This window comes from Ochotona princeps, chromosome 2 (assembly GCF_030435755.1).
Source record: "Ochotona princeps isolate mOchPri1 chromosome 2, mOchPri1.hap1, whole genome shotgun sequence".
Lineage (NCBI taxonomy): Eukaryota > Metazoa > Chordata > Mammalia > Lagomorpha > Ochotonidae > Ochotona > Ochotona princeps.
Genome location: NC_080833.1, coordinates 1,165,523 through 1,183,621, shown reverse-complemented (window position 1 = coordinate 1,183,621; position 18,099 = coordinate 1,165,523). Strand labels below are relative to the sequence as shown.

At 65.9% G+C, this 18,099-nt stretch overlaps 2 protein-coding genes across 2 annotated transcripts in view; one reads left to right on the top strand and one right to left on the bottom strand.

The window, feature by feature from the left end:
• PRXL2B (peroxiredoxin like 2B) overlaps nt 1-18,099 on the bottom strand; it is a 144,423-nt gene that overhangs the window by 93,172 nt on the left and 33,152 nt on the right. The window lies entirely within an intron of this gene.
• On the top strand, nt 6,624-16,573 carry TTC34 (tetratricopeptide repeat domain 34). Its single transcript, XM_058674394.1, has 8 exons — nt 6,624-7,375; nt 8,367-9,209; nt 9,935-10,160; nt 10,534-10,738; nt 11,349-11,515; nt 14,524-14,776; nt 15,089-15,303; nt 16,046-16,573. Exons 1-8 carry the CDS (start codon nt 6,624-6,626, stop codon nt 16,571-16,573), a joined length of 3,189 nt encoding a protein of 1,062 aa, XP_058530377.1.

The window sequence follows — 18,099 nt, the reverse complement described above, 5'->3', positions numbered from 1 at the left end:
CCAAGGAACAAGGGCCGCCCTGCACCCACAGCTCCCAGAGTCCACAGTGTTGCTGTGGGGGCCATGGAGGGTGGGCCTCGGGGCAGAGCCCCCAGGGAGGAGACCTGGAACTGGCTGCCAGCCTCAGGCTGACCCAGCCCCGGCCTGGGATGGAGCCCAGACCAAGCTAGCTCCAGCTCCCGCAGTGCTCTGAGGAAGCCCTTGGCTCGTGTCTGAAGGAGAAGCAGGTGTGGAGATGACCAGGCTGCCAGGCACCAGGCCCTGGCTGGGGGGCCCAGCCGAGAGCCCCTGGGGCCCCAGACTCAGCCAGGAAGATGGTGATGCGAGGCCATCACCAGGCAGCAGTGGCGGTCACCCCAGCTTGGGCCCTCCTGGGCCTGCCTGGTGCAGGGTTGCCAGAGCAGTGCCCCATCCCCCGAGGCTGCTTCCAGGGCACCCCAGCCAGCTCCCCTTCCCCGCCGTCACCGTGGGAGCGGAGCCCAGCCTTCCCACCGTCAGATTTGTCCTCCTCAAAGGGCAGAGGGACAGAGGAGGGGTATTTTGCATCTGCCAGCTCAGTCCACACTGGCCACAGGAGCCAGGATCGGGCCAGGTTACAGCAGGAGGCGGGAGCTCCACCCGGTCTCAGAGGCCCAGCCACTTGGGCCGTCTCCTGCAGCTTGGCGCGTTGGCGGGGAGCTGGATGGGAAGTAGAGCCGGGGAGGGCAGAGCTCTGACTTGGGGCGCCATGCCTTAGCCACCTGCACCCCAACGACATGATGGTCTGTAATAACAGCTACCTCGCCCTTTGGGCTGGGTCAGGGCGCTCCACACGGCAGACCACCTGTCCTGTAGTCCTGCCATCCCAAGCCTGACCCCCACTCCTCTCAGGTATCCTGAGACCTCCAAGCACCGTCACCCTGCTCACTCACAGGGGTCCCCAACCCCGCACCCCACCCAGGCCGACTCCATTAATCTCCCACTCACTCACATGTCAGGTAGCGTGCAGTTTCTTGTAAAAATGGTCTGCCTGCTAATTAGACTGTTTATAACTTGTTTCCCTTGTCGCTAATGATAATTAACATGCAAATTAGCTCAGGGAGGGGAGGCTCTGGGGCCCCCGGTTCATTAGCACGTTAATTACTGTTTGCATACTTGAACATCGTGGATATAAATGACCGTGTTGAGTGTAGTGGGCACGATGATAATTAGACCAGCGCGTTATGAAAACTCATTTCGCCATGTTATTTTATTGCGTGATTAATGATTCCTCGTTGTCAGGCTGATAAACTTCCTCTGTTCGAAGCCACGCAGGCTGCAAACGCCAACACACGACAGTGGCCAGCACCAGCCTCTATCCTGTCCCTGCAACTTCCCGGGCCCTGGGGCTCCACCCAGCCCCTCGGACTCGGGGTGCCTGGGCCTTGGGGGCCCCAGCAGCACAGGCCCCGGAGACCTCCTCGCCTCTCATCTGCTCTGCTCACTGCCTCGTCCTGTTACCTCATGGCCAGCAGACTGTAACCTCCCGCGGCCGACACGCCCAAGGGGAGGAAAGGCAGCGGGGACCTGGCGAGCCAAGCCAGCCCTGGGGACAAGGGCAGCGACAGCTGGGTCACACACGGGACGAGGGGAGTGACAACTGGGTCGCACGCAGGAGTGAGCCAGGTCCTCCTGAGGGGTGGAGGGGCAGCAGGGCCAACAGCAGCCGTGAGAGGCGGAAACTGGGGAGGGGGTGCTGAGACCGAGGTGTTCCCCAGGCCTAGGAGGACCCTGTGGGCTGCTGAGTGCGGACGGACCCACGGTGGGCAGGACAGAAGCCTCGAGGCTGGTGGGGGCTTAGAAGTGGCCAAGGTTGGACAGGCTTGGATGGGGCTGCGGGCCGACGTAGACGTGTGGCCCTGCAGTGAAGATGCTTGTAGCCCACGTCAGAGCTCCTGGCCAGCACGCACCTGGGAGGTGGCAGGTCTGTGCCCAAGTGCTCGGGTCCCTGCCACCACGTGGGAGATGGGCACCCAAGTGCTCGGGCCCCTGCTGCCACGTGGGAGACGGGCAGGAATCCTTGGCCCCTGCTTCTGCCTGGCACTGCCATCACAGACTTCTGGCGGTGACCGGTGGGTGGGAGGTCCCTCTCTGCGTCTCAAATTCTAAGATGTTGCTGAGGTCCTGGCTGGGAGCCCCTTAATGTGGTCCGTCCACTACAGCCAGGTGGTCTGCACTCAGCTACCATACTCGTCAGAGCGCTGTGGGAGCCTGGATCCCAGCCACGGCTTTGGGTACCAGGCACAGGGCACCTGCAAAGCTGCCCCGACTTGGGGCACTGGGCACCTTGGAACAGGACGGTCCCAACGGCCACAGCCAGTGGCTCACCCGTCAACCCTGGGGAGCCCCAGCAGCCTCGGCCAGACGGGCAGGACAGGAGCATGGCAAGCCTACACCCTTCCCCCACCAGCCCGCCCCAGCTCTGGAAACCATTGGTGCCCCTGAGATCGAGACGCGCCAGAAGTGGCAGGTGCATGGGGGCTACGCCCCCTCTGCATTATTAAGCACAGGTGGAACAGAGCCCGGGCAGCAAGAGGAGACAGCTCCGACAGGTGGCCCCCGCCCCGCCTGCCGGCTGCCGGCCCTGGGGAAGTTCAGCTCCCCCCAGGGAGGAGCCCTGCCCAGTCATCGGCCAGAAGCTGCAGCCAAGCCGGCCAGGACCCCGCTGCTGCCCCAGGTACGTTTCTTAGGGCCAAAGAGAATTTCCTGGCGGGGTGCTCAGCCCAGGCGTGGGGCTCAGGTGGCCCTGGGCAGTGGGGACTGAGGTGGGCGAGACCTGAGAACTGGCCCTGGGCTGTGCCTAGCCACTGGGCGGGTTGAGCAGAGCCCCTCCCCCCCGCGCGGGCCCAGAGCGCCCTTCTAATTGGCGATGGCTGGCTTTTCCCTCCCTCGCTGCACACCTGCCGAGGAGGGCCGTCCGGGGAGCAGGTGCCCAGTGGGGGAGGTTGGGCCTGGGGCTGTGCTCCCACCCTGCTCACCACTTCCCAGGTGGTCAGCACTCAGCCGCCTCGATCTGCTGGACCGCAGAGAAGGGGGGCTTCCTGCAGGAGCAGTAAGCAGGGGAGGGACCTGGGTCCGTACTGGGAGCAGGCCAGGCAGCCATGGCCATGGGAGGGTCTGGGCATAGCTAGCCCAGCTGGGGGCAACTTATGCACTTCCCTTCACTGGGCTGTGTCCGACCCCTCACCCAGGCACCCCCAGACCCTCCCCGGCCTTTACAGGTCAGCTGACAGTCCTGTCCTGCCCACCTGGTTCTCCACAGCGGGAAGTTCGACAGAAACCCCACAGGATGACCCTAATGCTTCCGACCCAATCTTCTCCCAAGTTTGGCGAGGAGTAAACAGCCATTCTGTCCCTGGGGTGGGGGGAGAGCGGCCACTCCGCCCGTCCCTGGGGTGGGGGGAGAGCGGCCACTCCGCCCGTCCCTGGGGTAGGGAGAGAGCGGCCACTCTGCCCGTCCCTGGGGTGGGGGGAGAGCGGCCACTCTGCCCGTTCCTGGGGTGGGGGGAGAGCGGCCACTCTGCCCGTCCCTCGGGGGTGGAATGGATGGCCACTCTGCCTGCCCAGCGCATTCTACTCCCTAACTCTGTCCAGGTGGCTGCTGGTTGGGGGGACCAGGGTCTGGGGTCACTCTGTCCAGGTGGCTGCTGGTTGGGGGGACCAGGGTCTGGGGTCACTCTGTCCAGGTGGCTGCTGGTTGGGGGGACCAGGGTCTGGGGTCACTCTGTCCAGGTGGCTGCTGGTTGGGGGGACCAGGGTCTGGGGTCACTCTGTCCAGGTGGCTGCTGGTTGGGGGGACCAGGGTCTGGGGTCACTCTGTCCAGGTGGCTGCTGGTTGGGGGGACCAGGGTCTGGGGTCACTCTGTCCAGGTGGCTGCTGGTTGGGGGGACCAGGGTCTGGGGTCACTCTGCCCAGGTGGCTGCTGGTTGGGGGGACCAGGGTCTGGGGTCACTCTGTCCAGGTGGCTGCTGGTTGGGGGGACCAGGGTCTGGGGTCACTCTGTCCAGGTGGCTGCTGGTTGGGGGGACCAGGGTCTGGGGTCACTCTGTCCAGGTGGCTGCTGGTTGGGGGGACCAGGGTCTGGGGTCACTCTGTCCAGGTGGCTGCTGATTGGGGGGACCAGGGTCTGGGGTCACTCTGTCCAGGTGGCTGCTGGTTGGGGGGACCAGGGTCTGGGGTCACTCTGTCCAGGTGGCTGCTGATTGGGGGGACCAGGGTCTGGGGTCACTCTGCCCAGGTGGCTGCTGGTTGGGGGGACCAGGGTCTGGGGTCACTCTGTCCAGGTGGCTGCTGGTTGGGGGGACCAGGGTCTGGGGTCACTCTGCCCAGGTGGCTGCTGGTTGGGGGGACCAGGGTCTGGGGTCACTCTGTCCAGGTGGCTGCTGGTTGGGGGGACCAGGGTCTGGGGTCACTCTGCCCAGGTGGCTGCTGGTTGGGGGGACCAGGGTCTGGGGTCACTCTGCCCAGGTGGCTGCTGGTTGGGGGGACCAGGGTCTGGGGTCACTCTGTCCAGGTGGCTGCTGCTGGGGGAACCAGGGTCTGGGGTCACTCTGCCCAGGTGGCTGCTGGTTGGGGGGACCAGGGTCTGGGGTCACTCTGCCCAGGTGGCTGCTGGTTGGGGGGACCAGGGTCTGGGGTCACTCTGCCCAGGTGGCTGCTGGTTGGGGGGACCAGGGTCTGGGGTCACTCTGTCCAGGTGGCTGCTGGTTGGGGGGACCAGGGTCTGGGGTCACTCTGTCCAGGTGGCTGCTGGTTGGGGGGACCAGGGTCTGGGGTCACTCTGCCCAGGTGGCTGCTGGTTGGGGGGACCAGGGTCTGGGGTCACTCTGTCCAGGTGGCTGCTGGTTGGGGGGACCAGGGTCTGGGGTCACTCTGTCCAGGTGGCTGCTGGTTGGGGGGACCAGGGTCTGGGGTCACTCTGCCCAGGTGGCTGCTGGTTGGGGGGACCAGGGTCTGGGGTCACTCTGTCCAGGCAGATGTTCCACACCAGATCTGTGTTGCCTTGGCCCTTGGTGGTCAAAACGATTTTCCTCAGATCTGACCTGAGTCACTGGGCAGCACTGGGCTGGCAAAGGTGGGGGACGGGCGGGGTGGGCACCGTCTCCCCACCCTACGGACGGGCGGGGTGAGCCCAGGTGTCTGCCCTCTTGTGTGAGCTGCTGTCAGAGCCCTGAACCCACTAGGCCTGGAGCCCCTGGACCTTGTGTGTGGCCACCGAGTACCAGGGCAGAGCCTCGGGGGCCCAACCCATCAGGGCTGATGTGGCGACAGCTCGGCCTGTGGCAGCCACACTCCATAACAGCCTGGCCTGTCCTAACGAGCGCACATAAAGAGAACAGTCAGACCAGGTCCCGCTGGCCAGTCAGCAGCACCTTTGTACACAGCAGGAACTGAGGCGGGGGCCTGGCCTGGCTGACCGCCTGGCTGGCACACAGCCACCAGCACCCCTCCATGTGATCACGTGGCCTGGGTCCCAGAGCCCGAGAGGAAGCGACAATGCCTGGTCCCTGGGCACCTGGGCACCTGCCTTCATGGACTCACAGACTGACCCACTCTGCCCTACAGGCTCCCTGCGCAGGGGAGGCAGGGGCCCTAGGCAGCTGGCTGGGCAGGAGCCAGCCCCTGCCTGTGGGGTGGGCTCCCCAGGGCAGCCAGGGGGCTCCACAGTACACTGTGGACTCCACTGCACAGGGTCCAAACAGGGCCTGAGCCCCCTTCCTCCTGTCCTCCCTTCCAAGGCCAAGGCCTCCCGGGACAGGCACCCAGCAAGCCCTGGGTGTGAGCAGTACCCTCCTGACACCTAGTGCCCATAGAACAGGCATCTCAGCCTGGTGGCTTGGCCGGGTGGCTGTGACCTTGGCCTACAGGGGGCACCGCTGAGCCTCCAGGCAGCCACGGGTGTTGATGGTCTCCCAGGAGACCAGGGTCTGCCCTGGGGGACAGGCCGGGCGAAGCAGCAAGAGCCCAGCCAGGCGGGTGGCCAGCACAGGAGCCTACTGGACCCCTCCTCTGCCCTCAGTCCCCAACTCAGTCCTCGGCAGGGAACAGCTGGCTGTCTCCAAGCACAGGCGAGTAGGTGCATACCCGTGTGTATGTCGGGCACAGCGTGCCAGCAAGGACTGCTGGTAGTTTGCAGGTGTGGGGGCGGGGAGGGCCAGGGCTGGCCCCGCCTCCTCCCAGGCCTGGCTCTGCAGACGCCACTGCGGCTCCCACCCCAGGCCCACTGTGGGCAGCCAGAGAAGTGTGGCCCCGTGTCTGCCTTCCCAGGAGCTGTGGCCACCCTTCATCCCAGGGCAGGGGGTGGGCAGAGGTGGCGGCAGAGCCCGGCAATCCCTCCCCAGGTGGGCACTCGGGTGCCGATTTCAGCGCGCCCACTCAGCACATGGTGCCTATCTCATGCTGTGGAGGAGGCGGCTGGGCCCAACAGCACAGCCTGGAGGACCCGCTCAGACCCCAGCCGTGCCAACCCTCCCACTGTGGGGTATGCACGGATGCGGGGTCACGGGGGGTGCAGGGAGACAGCTCTGAGGCCGGCTAGTTCATGGCCATCACCTGCAAACTGCCACACTGCCTTCCACAGGCGCTGTGAGAACCGGACTGGCCAATGACAGCCCAGGAACTGGGAAGCAGCCTCTGCAGGGAGGGAGACCAGCACCTGGCCCTCGGGGAGCCTCCGCTGGCCACGGCCTTCTACCTGGCCGCCTTCAGCTGCCACGCACCCTCAGCCGTGCACAGCGTGCGGATGGCGCTGGCCGAGGCCCGGGGCGCTCCAGTTGTGGCCACCCTGGAGGCCTGGTGCCGCGGGGACAGCCGGATCCCCACCATCCACTGGGACGGCATGGCAGTGGTCTCACTGACAGGGACGCTAGCCTCTGCCTTCCTCAGCGCCCTCTGCCCAGGCCACCCGGCCGCCGTGCTGCACGTGCTAGCCGGCCTGCTGGCACACGGGCGCCATGACGAGGTGGCCCAGCGCTGCAGCGAGCTGCTGGACGCCTACCCACCTCCTGCACTGGAGCTGCGGCTGAGCCGCGCCCTCGCCTGGGTCCTGTCCGGGGCACGGGCTGCGGACGGCCTGGCCGACTACCTTCGGGCTTTCGCTGCGAGCTCCGACCGCACCCTGGCCTTCATCCAGGCCCACCAGCGGCCCTACCTCCCAGTGCTCGTCCGTGCCCTTCAGGACCACATCACAGAGTTGTCGGGGGCCGAGGACCACGCCAGCCAGCAGGACACGGACTGCCAGCAGCTCCTGGAGGCCCTGGACCCCAGGGACTCACCCAGCGCGGCCCTGTCCCCAGAAGCACTGCTGCGGGGAGGCCGCTATGCAGACTGCCTGGCCATGTGCAGCCGGGCCCTACAGTCGGCACCCCTGGGCAGCAGCCAGGGTAAGAGAGGGGCCACCCCTGTGCCCCCCAGGAAGCCCTGAGTGAGGATCCAGACAGGGCAGAGTGTGCTCAGGGCTTCCAAGGCTCCCTGGGACCCTCCCACCAATAGGCCCTCCGGGAGAGCTCCACCTCACTGCATAGCGGGGCCACGGGAGAAAGCTGGGGGTCAGCGGGATCAGTGGGTCCCTGGACGCAAGGCGTGGTCGCACACACCCTGGCTGCCACTCTGCACTCGCTGCAGGCGGGGACGGCAGCCGAGTGTTGGGCTGGGATTCCAGCTGAACATGAAGGGTTTGCGCTATTGAAGCACCTAGCATCATCTTAGGTTCTAGGCATGAGCTTTTGGGGGTACCAAGCCCTGGGGTACTGAGAACTCCCTAGAAAGGAGCCCTTAAACTCCTCCAGGTACTGGCTCTCCTTGTCCCTCCCAGAGCCCTGTGTCCTGCCTGGGGCCCCGGAAGGCACAGCTGCCCCACCTTTCCCAGCCAGAAAAGCACGATTCAGCCAAGTTACACCAAGATCCGGCCAGACCCCGAGGCCCCGCACGCCTGCGCCTGCGTGTGGAGGAGGACCAGGCTGGGGACTCCTGGGTGGGGCTAGGGGCCAGTCAGCCACACCTGCTGCCCCTTCTTGGTCCCAAAAGGGACCACTGCAGTGGGCCCCAGGAGACAGAGGCATGACCCGCCCAGGGCAGAGCGGGACCAAGTGGGTATGGCTGTCAGGACTGTCCTGGGAGTCCCAACCCAGCCCTGGGCGCCCCGGACGAGGACTGCTTTCAGCTCAAGTGGCACCCAGGCTCTGAGGAGACACATACAGGTAGCTGTGCCTTCACCTGGCAGTGCGGCCTGGTTCTCACCTGCTTTCCCCAAGGGGCCTTGAAGGTTTCTGTGTCCTGGGCTTCAGGGTGTAAGAACCACAAGGAGTTCAAGGTCCCCAGGCGGAGAGTGGGGGGAGACACCTCCCAGGTGGTCCCCAACACCACTCTTTCCCCCAGGTGAGCGCCTGGCCACCCTGCTGGTCACGCGCGCCGCCGCCGCCTTCTTCCTGGACGGCCAGGCGCAGGACACGCTGCGGGATCTGCACGAGGCCTTCCGCGAGAGCCCCGCGGCCGCGCGCCGGCAGTTCCAGGCCGTGCTGTCCGCGGGGGACCAGGAGCGCATCAGGGCGCAGGCACGCGAGGCCGCAGACCTGGCCTTCGCCCGCTTCCAGGAAGCCGTGCGAAAGCGCGCCGAGCTCCGCCAAGACGCGGATCGCGAGCTGCTGGCTCCGGCCACCTGCGCGCTCCGAATCCTGCTTCGCGTGGCGCCGGCAGCGGAGCGACCTGCGCTGGGCGCCCGCCTGGCCGAGTGCCTGCTGCTGGCCGGGGACGTGGCCGCAGCCCGGGCTCTGTGCGAGCGCCTGCTGCGGCCAGCCGGCCCTGGACCACGCGCCGTCGGAGAGCGCGCGCCGCTGCTGGCGCTACGCGGCTTCTGCGCGCTGCACGCCGGAGACGCGCCGGGCGCCCGGGAGGACTTCCAGGCGGTGGTGGAGCAGGGGGCACCCCACCCGGACGGCTGCGTGCGCGCCCTTTGCGGCCGTGGGCTGCTGCGGGTGCTGGCGGGCAGCGCCTTCCTGGGCGCGCTGGACTATGTCACCGCGTGCCGGCTGCGTCCCGACGAGGCGCTGCTGGCCGCCAAGGCCTTGGTGCCCTGGAACCAGCGGGGACTGCTGCGGACCGTGCTGCAGGAGGAAGGCCGCGGAATGCTGCAGCGCAGGTCGGGCTGCCCCGGCCAGGCCGCTGGGATGGACAGCAGCGCGGAGCAGGAGGGGTGAGTACCGCCCCGCGCGCGCCTGGGCTGCTGTCCGTGCGATCGTCCGCCAGAAAGCAGAGAAGGCCCTTCCCATTCTGCGGGTCAGTAAACTGACCGAGCTCCACGAGACACGCTTAACTCTGCCGGGAGAAAGGAAAGCGAGTGCACACGGCTGCCCTCCCACCGCCGAGTCCTTCCAACCTTTGCGTGCGAGAAATCGGCGTCCCCAGGCTGCACCCAGCTGTGCGTTTCTAGGCTGCACCTGCTCACAGCAGAACAGGGGCAGCTCCAGCGACCGCGTGGGCCCCTCTTAGTTAGCAGGCCTACAGGTGGTACCCACATCCCCTCAGCGCCCCGTAGGGTCCCTGACTGGAGCAGCTCCACCCCAACCCAGGCATCTCTGGCCCCACAGGGGGAACCTCCAGCTGGGTGCCTCCATCGGCGTCAGCTGTGGGTCAGCACGCCTGGACTCACTGTGGGGAGAGGCCTGGACCTCGGAGTGTCCTGCTGGGGGTCGCCATCACCCCCGCAAGCACCTGAGCTCACCAGAGCCAACGGTTCATTGTGCATCTGCAGAAAGGGAAACCAGAGCCCCCGCGCCCCGGGGAAGAATGCCCACGAGTGCCCAGAGCCAAAAGGCAGACACCCTGGGCCTGGGTGACCTGAGCATCCTCCCTACACCCAGGGCCCCACGGTCTGACAGGGGTGCACAGGGAGCTCAGCCTGACCCCCCTTCCCTGCAGGGATGCCCGTGGCGTGTACCTGCTGGCCTCGCTGCTGCTGCAGCTGGACACAGAGGATGAGGCCGCCCACCTGCTGGCGGCCGACGCCCTGTACCGCCTGGGCCGCCTGCAGGAGGCTCACCAGGCCCTACGACTGGCACTGGCACGGAGGCCCCAGGCGGCCCCGGTGCTGGCACGGCTGGCACTGCTGCAGCTGCGCAGGGGTTGCCTCTGCGATGCCTCCCAGGTAAGGGCACCACTCTGGGGTCCTGGCCCCCTGGGGCTCTGAGTGCACATGCGTGGCCTGGGCCTCCTAGCATCAGGCCACGGCCAGTGGCGGAGGTGTCCACTGGGAGTCCCTCAACCCCTCCCCAAGCTGACTCTGCTCTGGAAACCCCTCCCTCCACGGGCCCTTTGAGGCCAGGTGTCCACCTGAGTGTGGACATAGGACGTAACAGGGTCCCCCGGCCCTTTCTGAGCTCCAAGCTGAGGATGCCCCACAAGCACCAACCCCCAGCCTTGGCTACGGCCCAGAACAGACAGGAAGTCCCTGGGCCGGGCACTGAGTGTCCTGGCTCTGGCAACAGTGGCCGGGCAGCAGCGACTCCATCTCCCTGCAGCTGGTGAAGAGGCTGGTCCAGGCCGGAGACACAGCCTGCCTGCAGCCCACCCTGGACATCTTCAGCGCCGAGGACCGGCAGCTGCTCCAAGGCCACTGCCACACACAGGCCCTGGCCGTCCTGCGGGCCGCGCCGAGCGCGACTGACACCAGGGCCCACACCCGAGAAGCCATCGCCTACCTCTCTCTGGCCATCTTCGCCGCAGGTAGGGGCTGCCCACGCCCAAGGGCCCGATCCTGTGGCAGGTGCTTGAGGGGGTGAAGGGGGTGGTCTGCTGAGCTGGAGACAGCCATCCAGCCACCCCTGCACTTAGCCCAGGGTGCAGGGGCAGGGCGCAGGCCTGGGGCTTCGTACTGGGGCACAGGGAGAGGGATATGGGGGCAGGGCGCATCCTGGTAAGGCACCCCCTCCCTGATGCTGTGCCTTGTGGGCCGAGGACACGGGGAGGAGCCTCAGCGGAGCCCCACCCACCAGTCAGACACTGGGCGGAGCCTCAGCTGAGCCCCGCCTACCTGTTCAGGCACTGGGAGGAGCCACAGCTGATCCCCACCCACCAGTCAGACACTGGGTGCAGCCTCTGCTGAGCCCCGCCCACCTGTTCAGACACTGGGAGGAGCCACAGCTGATCCCCACCCACCAGTCAGACACTGGGTGCAGCCTCTGCTGAGCCCCGCCCACCTGTTCAGACACTGGGAGGAGCCACAGCTGAGCCCCGCCTACCTGTTCAGACACTGGGCGGAGCCTCAGCTGAGCCCCGCCTACCTGTTCAGACACTGGGCGGAGCCTCAGGTGAGCCCCGCCCCGTCCTCCCTCAGGTAGCAAGGCCAGCGAGTCCCTCCTGGCCCGAGCGCGCTGCTATGGCATCCTGGGCCAGAAAAAGACATCCATGTTCGACTTCAACGCCGTGCTGCGAGCCGAGCCAGAGAACGTGCCGGCTCTGTGTGGGCGGGCACTTGTGCACCTGGCCCTGGGCCAGCAGCAGGTACCGAGACCCCCGCCCCCGCCCCACTGGTGAGGGACTGGCAGGATGCCGCCCCACGCCACGCCCAGCAGCAGGGTACCCACAGGAGCCCCAGGGTCGTGAGCCGCGCCTGCACTGCCTGTCCCCCAGCCGCATCCTCCTGCACGGTGCTTCAGGGCCCGCTTTTCCGTGCCCAGCCCAGGGTGCTCTGGGTGCAGGCCAGGGTCCCCGCGGTGTGGGCCCGGAGCAGCCACGGGCTGGGCTGTACAGGCTGCAGGGCCGCGCTCCCAGCAGCAGGAGACAGCGCTGGGTGATGAAGGTGGGACATGAAGGCGGGGAAGCTCTTGTTCTGCTGGCTGGTGTGGAATGGAGGGTGGGGTCAGTGTAGAAGACCCATGCCCTCCAGCTGCGGGCAGGGCATCCTCGGGCTCTCTGTGCCCACCTACCCGGCACCTGGGAGGGTGGTGCTGGGCAAGGCTGCAAGGGCTCGCCTGGGAGGGAGAGGTTTCCTGCTGTCTGACGCTTCCTTGCTCTACCTGCCGGAGGCCGCTGTGTGCTCCTGCCTCCCCACGGCTCACCAGCTGGAGCCCCAGGGGGCATCCCAAGGGCCTGCGCAGGATGAGGGTGCTGGACCAGGCCGGTGCAGGGTCCACCTGCGAGCACAGGTCTTGTTCTGCACGGCCTGACGCGCACACCGTGTGCTGCTTCTGCAACGCCATTCAAGCTAAGCCAGAGGGTGAGCACACAGTGCCGGCCATCCTCACCCGGGAGGCAAGTGCCCGGGGCTGTGCACGCTCACGTGGAAGTGAGTACTGAGGGCTGTGCACACTCACCCAGGAGGTGAGGACTGACTGCACGCTCACCCAGGAGGTGAGTACTGAGGGCTGTGCACGCTCACCCGGGAGGTGAGTACTGACTGTGCACGCTCACCCGGGAGGTGAGTACTGAGGAGCTGTGCACACTCACCCAGGAGGTGAGTACTGAGGGCTGTGCACACTCACCCAGGAGGTGAGTACTGAGGGCTGTGCACGCTCACCCGGGAGGTGAGTACTGACTGTGCACGCTCACCCAGGAGGTGAGTACTGAGGAGCTGTGCACACTCACCCAGGAGGTGAGTACTGAGGGCTGTGCACACTCACCCAGGAGGTGAGTACTCACTGTGCACACTCACCCAGGAGGTGAGTACTCACTGTGCATGCTCACCCAGGAGGTGAGTACTGAGGCCTGTGCACACTCACCCAGGAGGTGATACTGAGGGCTGTGCACACTCACCCAGGAGGTGAGTACTGAGGGCTGTGCACACTCACCCAGGAGGTGAGTACTGAGGCCTGTGCACACTCACCCAGGAGGTGAGTACTGAGGGCTGTGCACACTCACCCAGGAGGTGAGTACTGAGGGCTGTGCACACTCACCCAGGAGGTGATACTGAGGGCTGTGCACACTCACCCAGGAGGTGAGTACTGAGGGCTGTGCACACTCACCCAGGAGGTGAGGACTGACTGTGCACGCTCACCCAGGAGGTGAGGACTGAGGACTGTGCCATTCTGCTCACACCTGTGAGGCATGTGCTTTGACAGGCTCAGTTTCCCAGACTTCAGAGCTGCTCTTTCTGTGACTTTCCTGTGATTGGCAGCAGGAGCTGCTTCCAGGCTATCTGAGATCAATGGCAGGGAGCAGTTTCCAGAAGGTTCTAGAAGCTTAGGGTGTTTCTTCAGGCTCAGTATGCTCCTTGGAGCTGGAGCTTGTTCTGCACCATCAGCTCCACTGGGTGACGCCACCACCCAGCTGATGCTCCGCTGGCCCTGGGCCGGCTCAATGCCCATACCACTCTAGTCCACCTTGTCCTTCCCTGGGCAGTGCTGCCTACCCCAGGCTGTGCCATCCCGCTGTGCAGGGCTCCTCCAGGCTGTGGCCCACCTGTAGGTGGGGGCGTGGCCACTGGGTCAGCTCCTCAGTGCCTGGCATGGCCTGGCCTGGGCAGGTGGGACCCACCATGGTTTGGCATGCATTAGAGCAGCTTCCTAGTCCTGCCATCGGGGGGCCCTCTTGCCCCCTCTGTGCACCTGGCTGCCTGGGAACACACGCCGTCCTTAAGAGGCGTCCAGGTGAGCTGCCTGCCGTCATGGCACCCACTGGGATGGGGCCGCGGGCTCCAGGGTGACCCCAGGGGGACACAAGACCTCAGCCAACCAGTCAAACCTCCGACCCCACCCCACTGGGCACCTGCCAGGGTGCAGCAGTGACCTAAGGACAGCCCAGTGCTAAGGGACACCACACAGCTCCACACTGCGCTGGGGCCAGAGAGAGCTGATGACCAGCTATCAGCCGGGACAGGGGGACGAGCCAAAGGCGATGGACAGTTGTCAGCCCGTGTGACAGGAAGTGTCCCCAGGGGTGACCCAGTACAGGAGGGTGACCCAGGACACGGGATGTCCATCCCCAGGACAGAGGGTGACCAGGACACGGGATGTCCATCCCCAGGAGAGAGGGTGACCCAGGACATGGGATGTCCATCCCCAGGACAGAGGGTGACCCAGGACATGGGATGTCCATACCCAGACGGGGGTGACCCAGAACATGGGATGTCCATCCCCAGGCAGGGGGTGACCCAGAACATGGGATGTCCATCCCCAGGCAGGGGGTGACCCAGGACGTGGGATGTCCATCCCCAGGACAGAGGGTGACCCAGGACGTGGGCTGTGCCCTGACAGGGGTGACCCAGGACATGGGCTGCCCCTGACAGGGGGTGACCCAGGACGTGGGATGTCCATCCCCAGGACAGAGGGTGACCCAGGACGTGGGCTGTCCCCTGACAGGGGTGACCCAGGACGTGGGCTGTCCCTTGACGGGGTGACCCAGGACGTGGGCGCTCCCCTGACAGGGTGACCCAGGACATGGGTTGTCCCCTGACAGGGGTGACCCAGGACATGGGCTGTCCATCCCCAGGACAGAAGGTGACCCAGGACGTGGCTGTCCCCTGACAGGGTGACTGGAGGGGGTGTGAGAGCCAGGCCACCCTTACCTTTCAGAATGCTGTAGACGACATCGTGTTGGCCCTGAGGCTGGACACGCCCTCCGTGGTGCCCGAGCTGTGCTCTCTGAAGCGGGAAGCCCAGGCCGTCCTGGCACGGGGCCTCCACTCCCACTGCCGAGCCCTCCTGAGCCGGCCTCTGCGGCACGAGGACACGCAGGCCCTCCTGGCCGTCGGGGAGGCGCTGACCCAGATGGACAGGGTGCAGCCCAGCAGCCACCTGCTGCTGGCCGACACACTCATGGTGCTGGGTACGGCCTCGCCCACCCTCTGGCTCTCTGTGACCTGAAGCAGACACCCTGGACCACAGCCCTATGACCTGACCTTTGCTCTCTGCCCAGAGGCCAGGCTCCTCTCATGCAGCGGCCCTGGTGTTGTGCCAGTCACTGCTAACCCACGGGAGGCGGCACACTGGCCCCTGGCAGTGACCACCACAAAGGCCCAATGTCAGGGTGGGGAGCCTGCGGGCCTCTGCTCCCAGCCCCTCACCCACTCCTGCCCGACCCGGAGGGCTCCTCTTGGCTGCCACCCTGTCCCAACACCACTGCCCCCCAATCCCACAGGCAGCTACGAGGCCGCGGACGCCCGCCTGCAGGAGGTTCTGCAGCTGGCACGCCCGTCGAAGGCGGTCCGGGCCCGGCAGGGCCTGCTCCGGCTCAAGAAGGGAGACGTGCGGGCCGCTGTGCAGGACCTGCAGGGCCTGGCCGAGCTGGACGCGGGGGACCTGGGCTTCCTGCTGCGGCTGCTGGAGCCCCCCGAGCGGCAGAGCCTGGCCCAGGTGCCTTCCTGGAAGGCTCGCGCAGGACCGCCCAGCGGCCCAGCAGCCTAGGGGTTGGGGCGGCAGGAGAGCCCTCAGGGGCGGTCGGGGCACCTCGCATGAAGCCCACCTGACCAGGGCGGGCGGCCAGGGCGGGCGGAAGGTGCTTCTCTGTTCGCTCCAGTCTAATGGCAGCTACCGGGAAAGGAGAGCTGGGCCAGAGGGGCGAGCAGAGCAGGTGCCCTGGGGAGAAGCCCTGGGGCGCAGAGGTCTGAGGGACAGGGGGCGGGGTCTGTGAGATGAGGGCGGGGTCTGTGGGGCTGGGGCGGGGTCTGTGGGACTGGGGCCGGGTCTGTGAGACTGGGGGCAGGGTCTGTGAGATGAGGGTGGGGTCTGTGGGACTGAGGGCGGGGTCTGTGGGACCCTGGGAAAGGACTGAGGACAGAGGACAGGGTCTGTGAGATGAGGGAGGAGTCTGTGGGGCTGGGGCGGGGTCTGTGGGACTGGGGCCGGGTCTGTGAGACTGGGGGCAGGGTCTGTGAGATGAGGGTGGGGTCTGTGGGACTGAGGGCGGGGTCTGTGGGACCCTGGAAAAGGTCTGAGGACAGGGGACAGGGTCTGTGAGATGAGGGCGGGGTCTGTGGGACTGGGGCGGGGTCCCTGGGGCGGGGCTAAAGTGGCGCTCTGAGGGCCAGGCCTGGCCATGCAGAGTGCAGGAGGCTGTGGGGCTCTCCTGACCCCGGCTCTCCCCACCCCTCTGCAGGCTGCTGCCAGCGAGGCCAGTGCTCTCCTGGACACAGGGCAAAACAGGCCAGCGCTGGGCTACTGCTCGCTGGCGGTCCTGGCCGGGGGCAGCAAGGCCTGGCACCTGCGTCTTCGGGCCGCCTGCCTGGCACGCCTGGGAGAGTTTGGCCGGGCCCTACGAGACGTGGATTCCCTGCTCCAGGACGGGGCAGGCGACAGCAACCTCCCCCAGCGGGCCGAGGACCTGTGCTCCCGGGGGTGTCTGCTGCTGAGCCTGGGGGACGAGGCCGGGGCCACGGGCGCCTTCACCCAGGCCCTCCAGTTGGCACCCGCCCCAGCCCAGAGAAGCCTGTGGGAGCGGCCTGGACAGACCTCCACAGCCCACCTGTTCTTGCGCCACGGGCAGCACTGCCTGGAGCAGCAGCGTCCTGCAGAGGCCTGGGCCACAGCCGAGAGCGGCCTCCTGGTGGACCCCCACCACAACGGCCTGAAGCGGCTGAAGGCCAAGGCCCGGAGGGAGGTGGCCTCGGGCTGCCACCTGCACTGACACGGCGCAGGACTGCCTGGTGCCTCCGTTCCAGTCCCAGGATAGCCAGCCTCCCAGAGCAGAGGAAGGGTCAACCCGAGGTCAGGGTCCCGACTCTGGCTGCTGCAGGCACCCCAGGGCCTCGCGCGTTGGCTGGGCACAGAGCGGCCTTCCCTGGCAGGTACTATTCTGCAGGTCGGCGCTGGCTGTGCCCCTTCTCCTTCGAGAGGCCGGGAGGGGCCAGAAGCGAGGCCTTGCCTTCCCACATGCCGTCCCCTGTGCCTGCTGACCCTCAGCCCTCCACCTCTGCACTGGGCTCCTCCCCCTTGGTCTTGGGCCACAGGCCACTGTCTGCCCTGGTAGAAGCTGTCCCTCCCAGGGCAGAGGGTGAAGGGGCCACAGGGGGTCAGCAGCTCCAGCCCCATCCCCCATGAGCCCCATGCTGTCATGGTCCCTCTTGGCACCCCTAGTGCCTGCCAGGCGTAGGAGATGGGCAGAGGGGTCTGTGCCAGCCACCAGCAGGACCGGGGCCAGGGAGCCCACCGAGGACTCTGGCCTCATGTCTCCTCCTGCCCTCCCCATGCAGAACCCCTGTTTTGCCAAGTTTCCCGCTGCCCAGTTTTCTCTCCCCCGTCCGTTTTCTGTCCTCCGTGTCCACCTTAGCACTCCTGGACGCCACACACCTTGACTGACAACTCCGGGAGCCGGGCTGGGACCAAGGCAATGCTCAGGCAGTGAGGGGCCAGGCGTAGGGGCCTGGCTCCCTCTTACAGGGAGGGGCGTCCTCCCTCACTGATCCCCACCAGGCCTGAGGCCTGTCCCCACCCCCAGGAGTCCTGCCCTCTCCCTCCAGAAAGGCCATGAAAGAGCTGAGGGTCGGGGAAGAGCCAAGCCCTAACCCCAGGGGAGGAAGCCAGGAGGTGGGCCGCAGGAGGACATTCAGAATCCTTGCTGTTGTGGGAGACAATAGCCAGTTGAATTAGCCCTGAAGGAGCCAGGAAGCAATTGGTAAGGAGATGAATGAGCAGGATACATCCGGGTTCACAGGTTTAGAGAAATAACCTGCTAGAGGAACTGCTGTGTTTGGGGAACAGTACCTTGCTGTTGAGATGTAAACGGACCTGCCTGACAACCTTCCTTTAAAAGTCTGTTAATAAAGCTGTTAATAAACTTCAGCTTTGACCATCAGTCAGAGCCCACGCGTGTTATTATCGGCTCCGTGCACCAAGTCCATCGCTGCGGGACAGCGACAATACTCCAAATTATTTCCTTGAGAGTTGTATGGATCCTATGGAATTCACAGTCAGGAGACTTGATTCAGAATTTTGAACAATTTAGAGATCCAAATAAGTTGGTTAAAAGTACATTTAACTCAGCATCCTAACAAGTAGGTCAGATTTGGTGGCAAAGGGAAGAAAATCGCTCAGGTTAGAAAGCGCTAAATTCACTCGAGCCTCTCCCAGCAGAGGGTGGTGAAGAGCTTGCTCTCCCCCAGGTCCCTGAATTCCACCCAGACTCCATCATGTCAGCTGTTGACTCCCAAACTA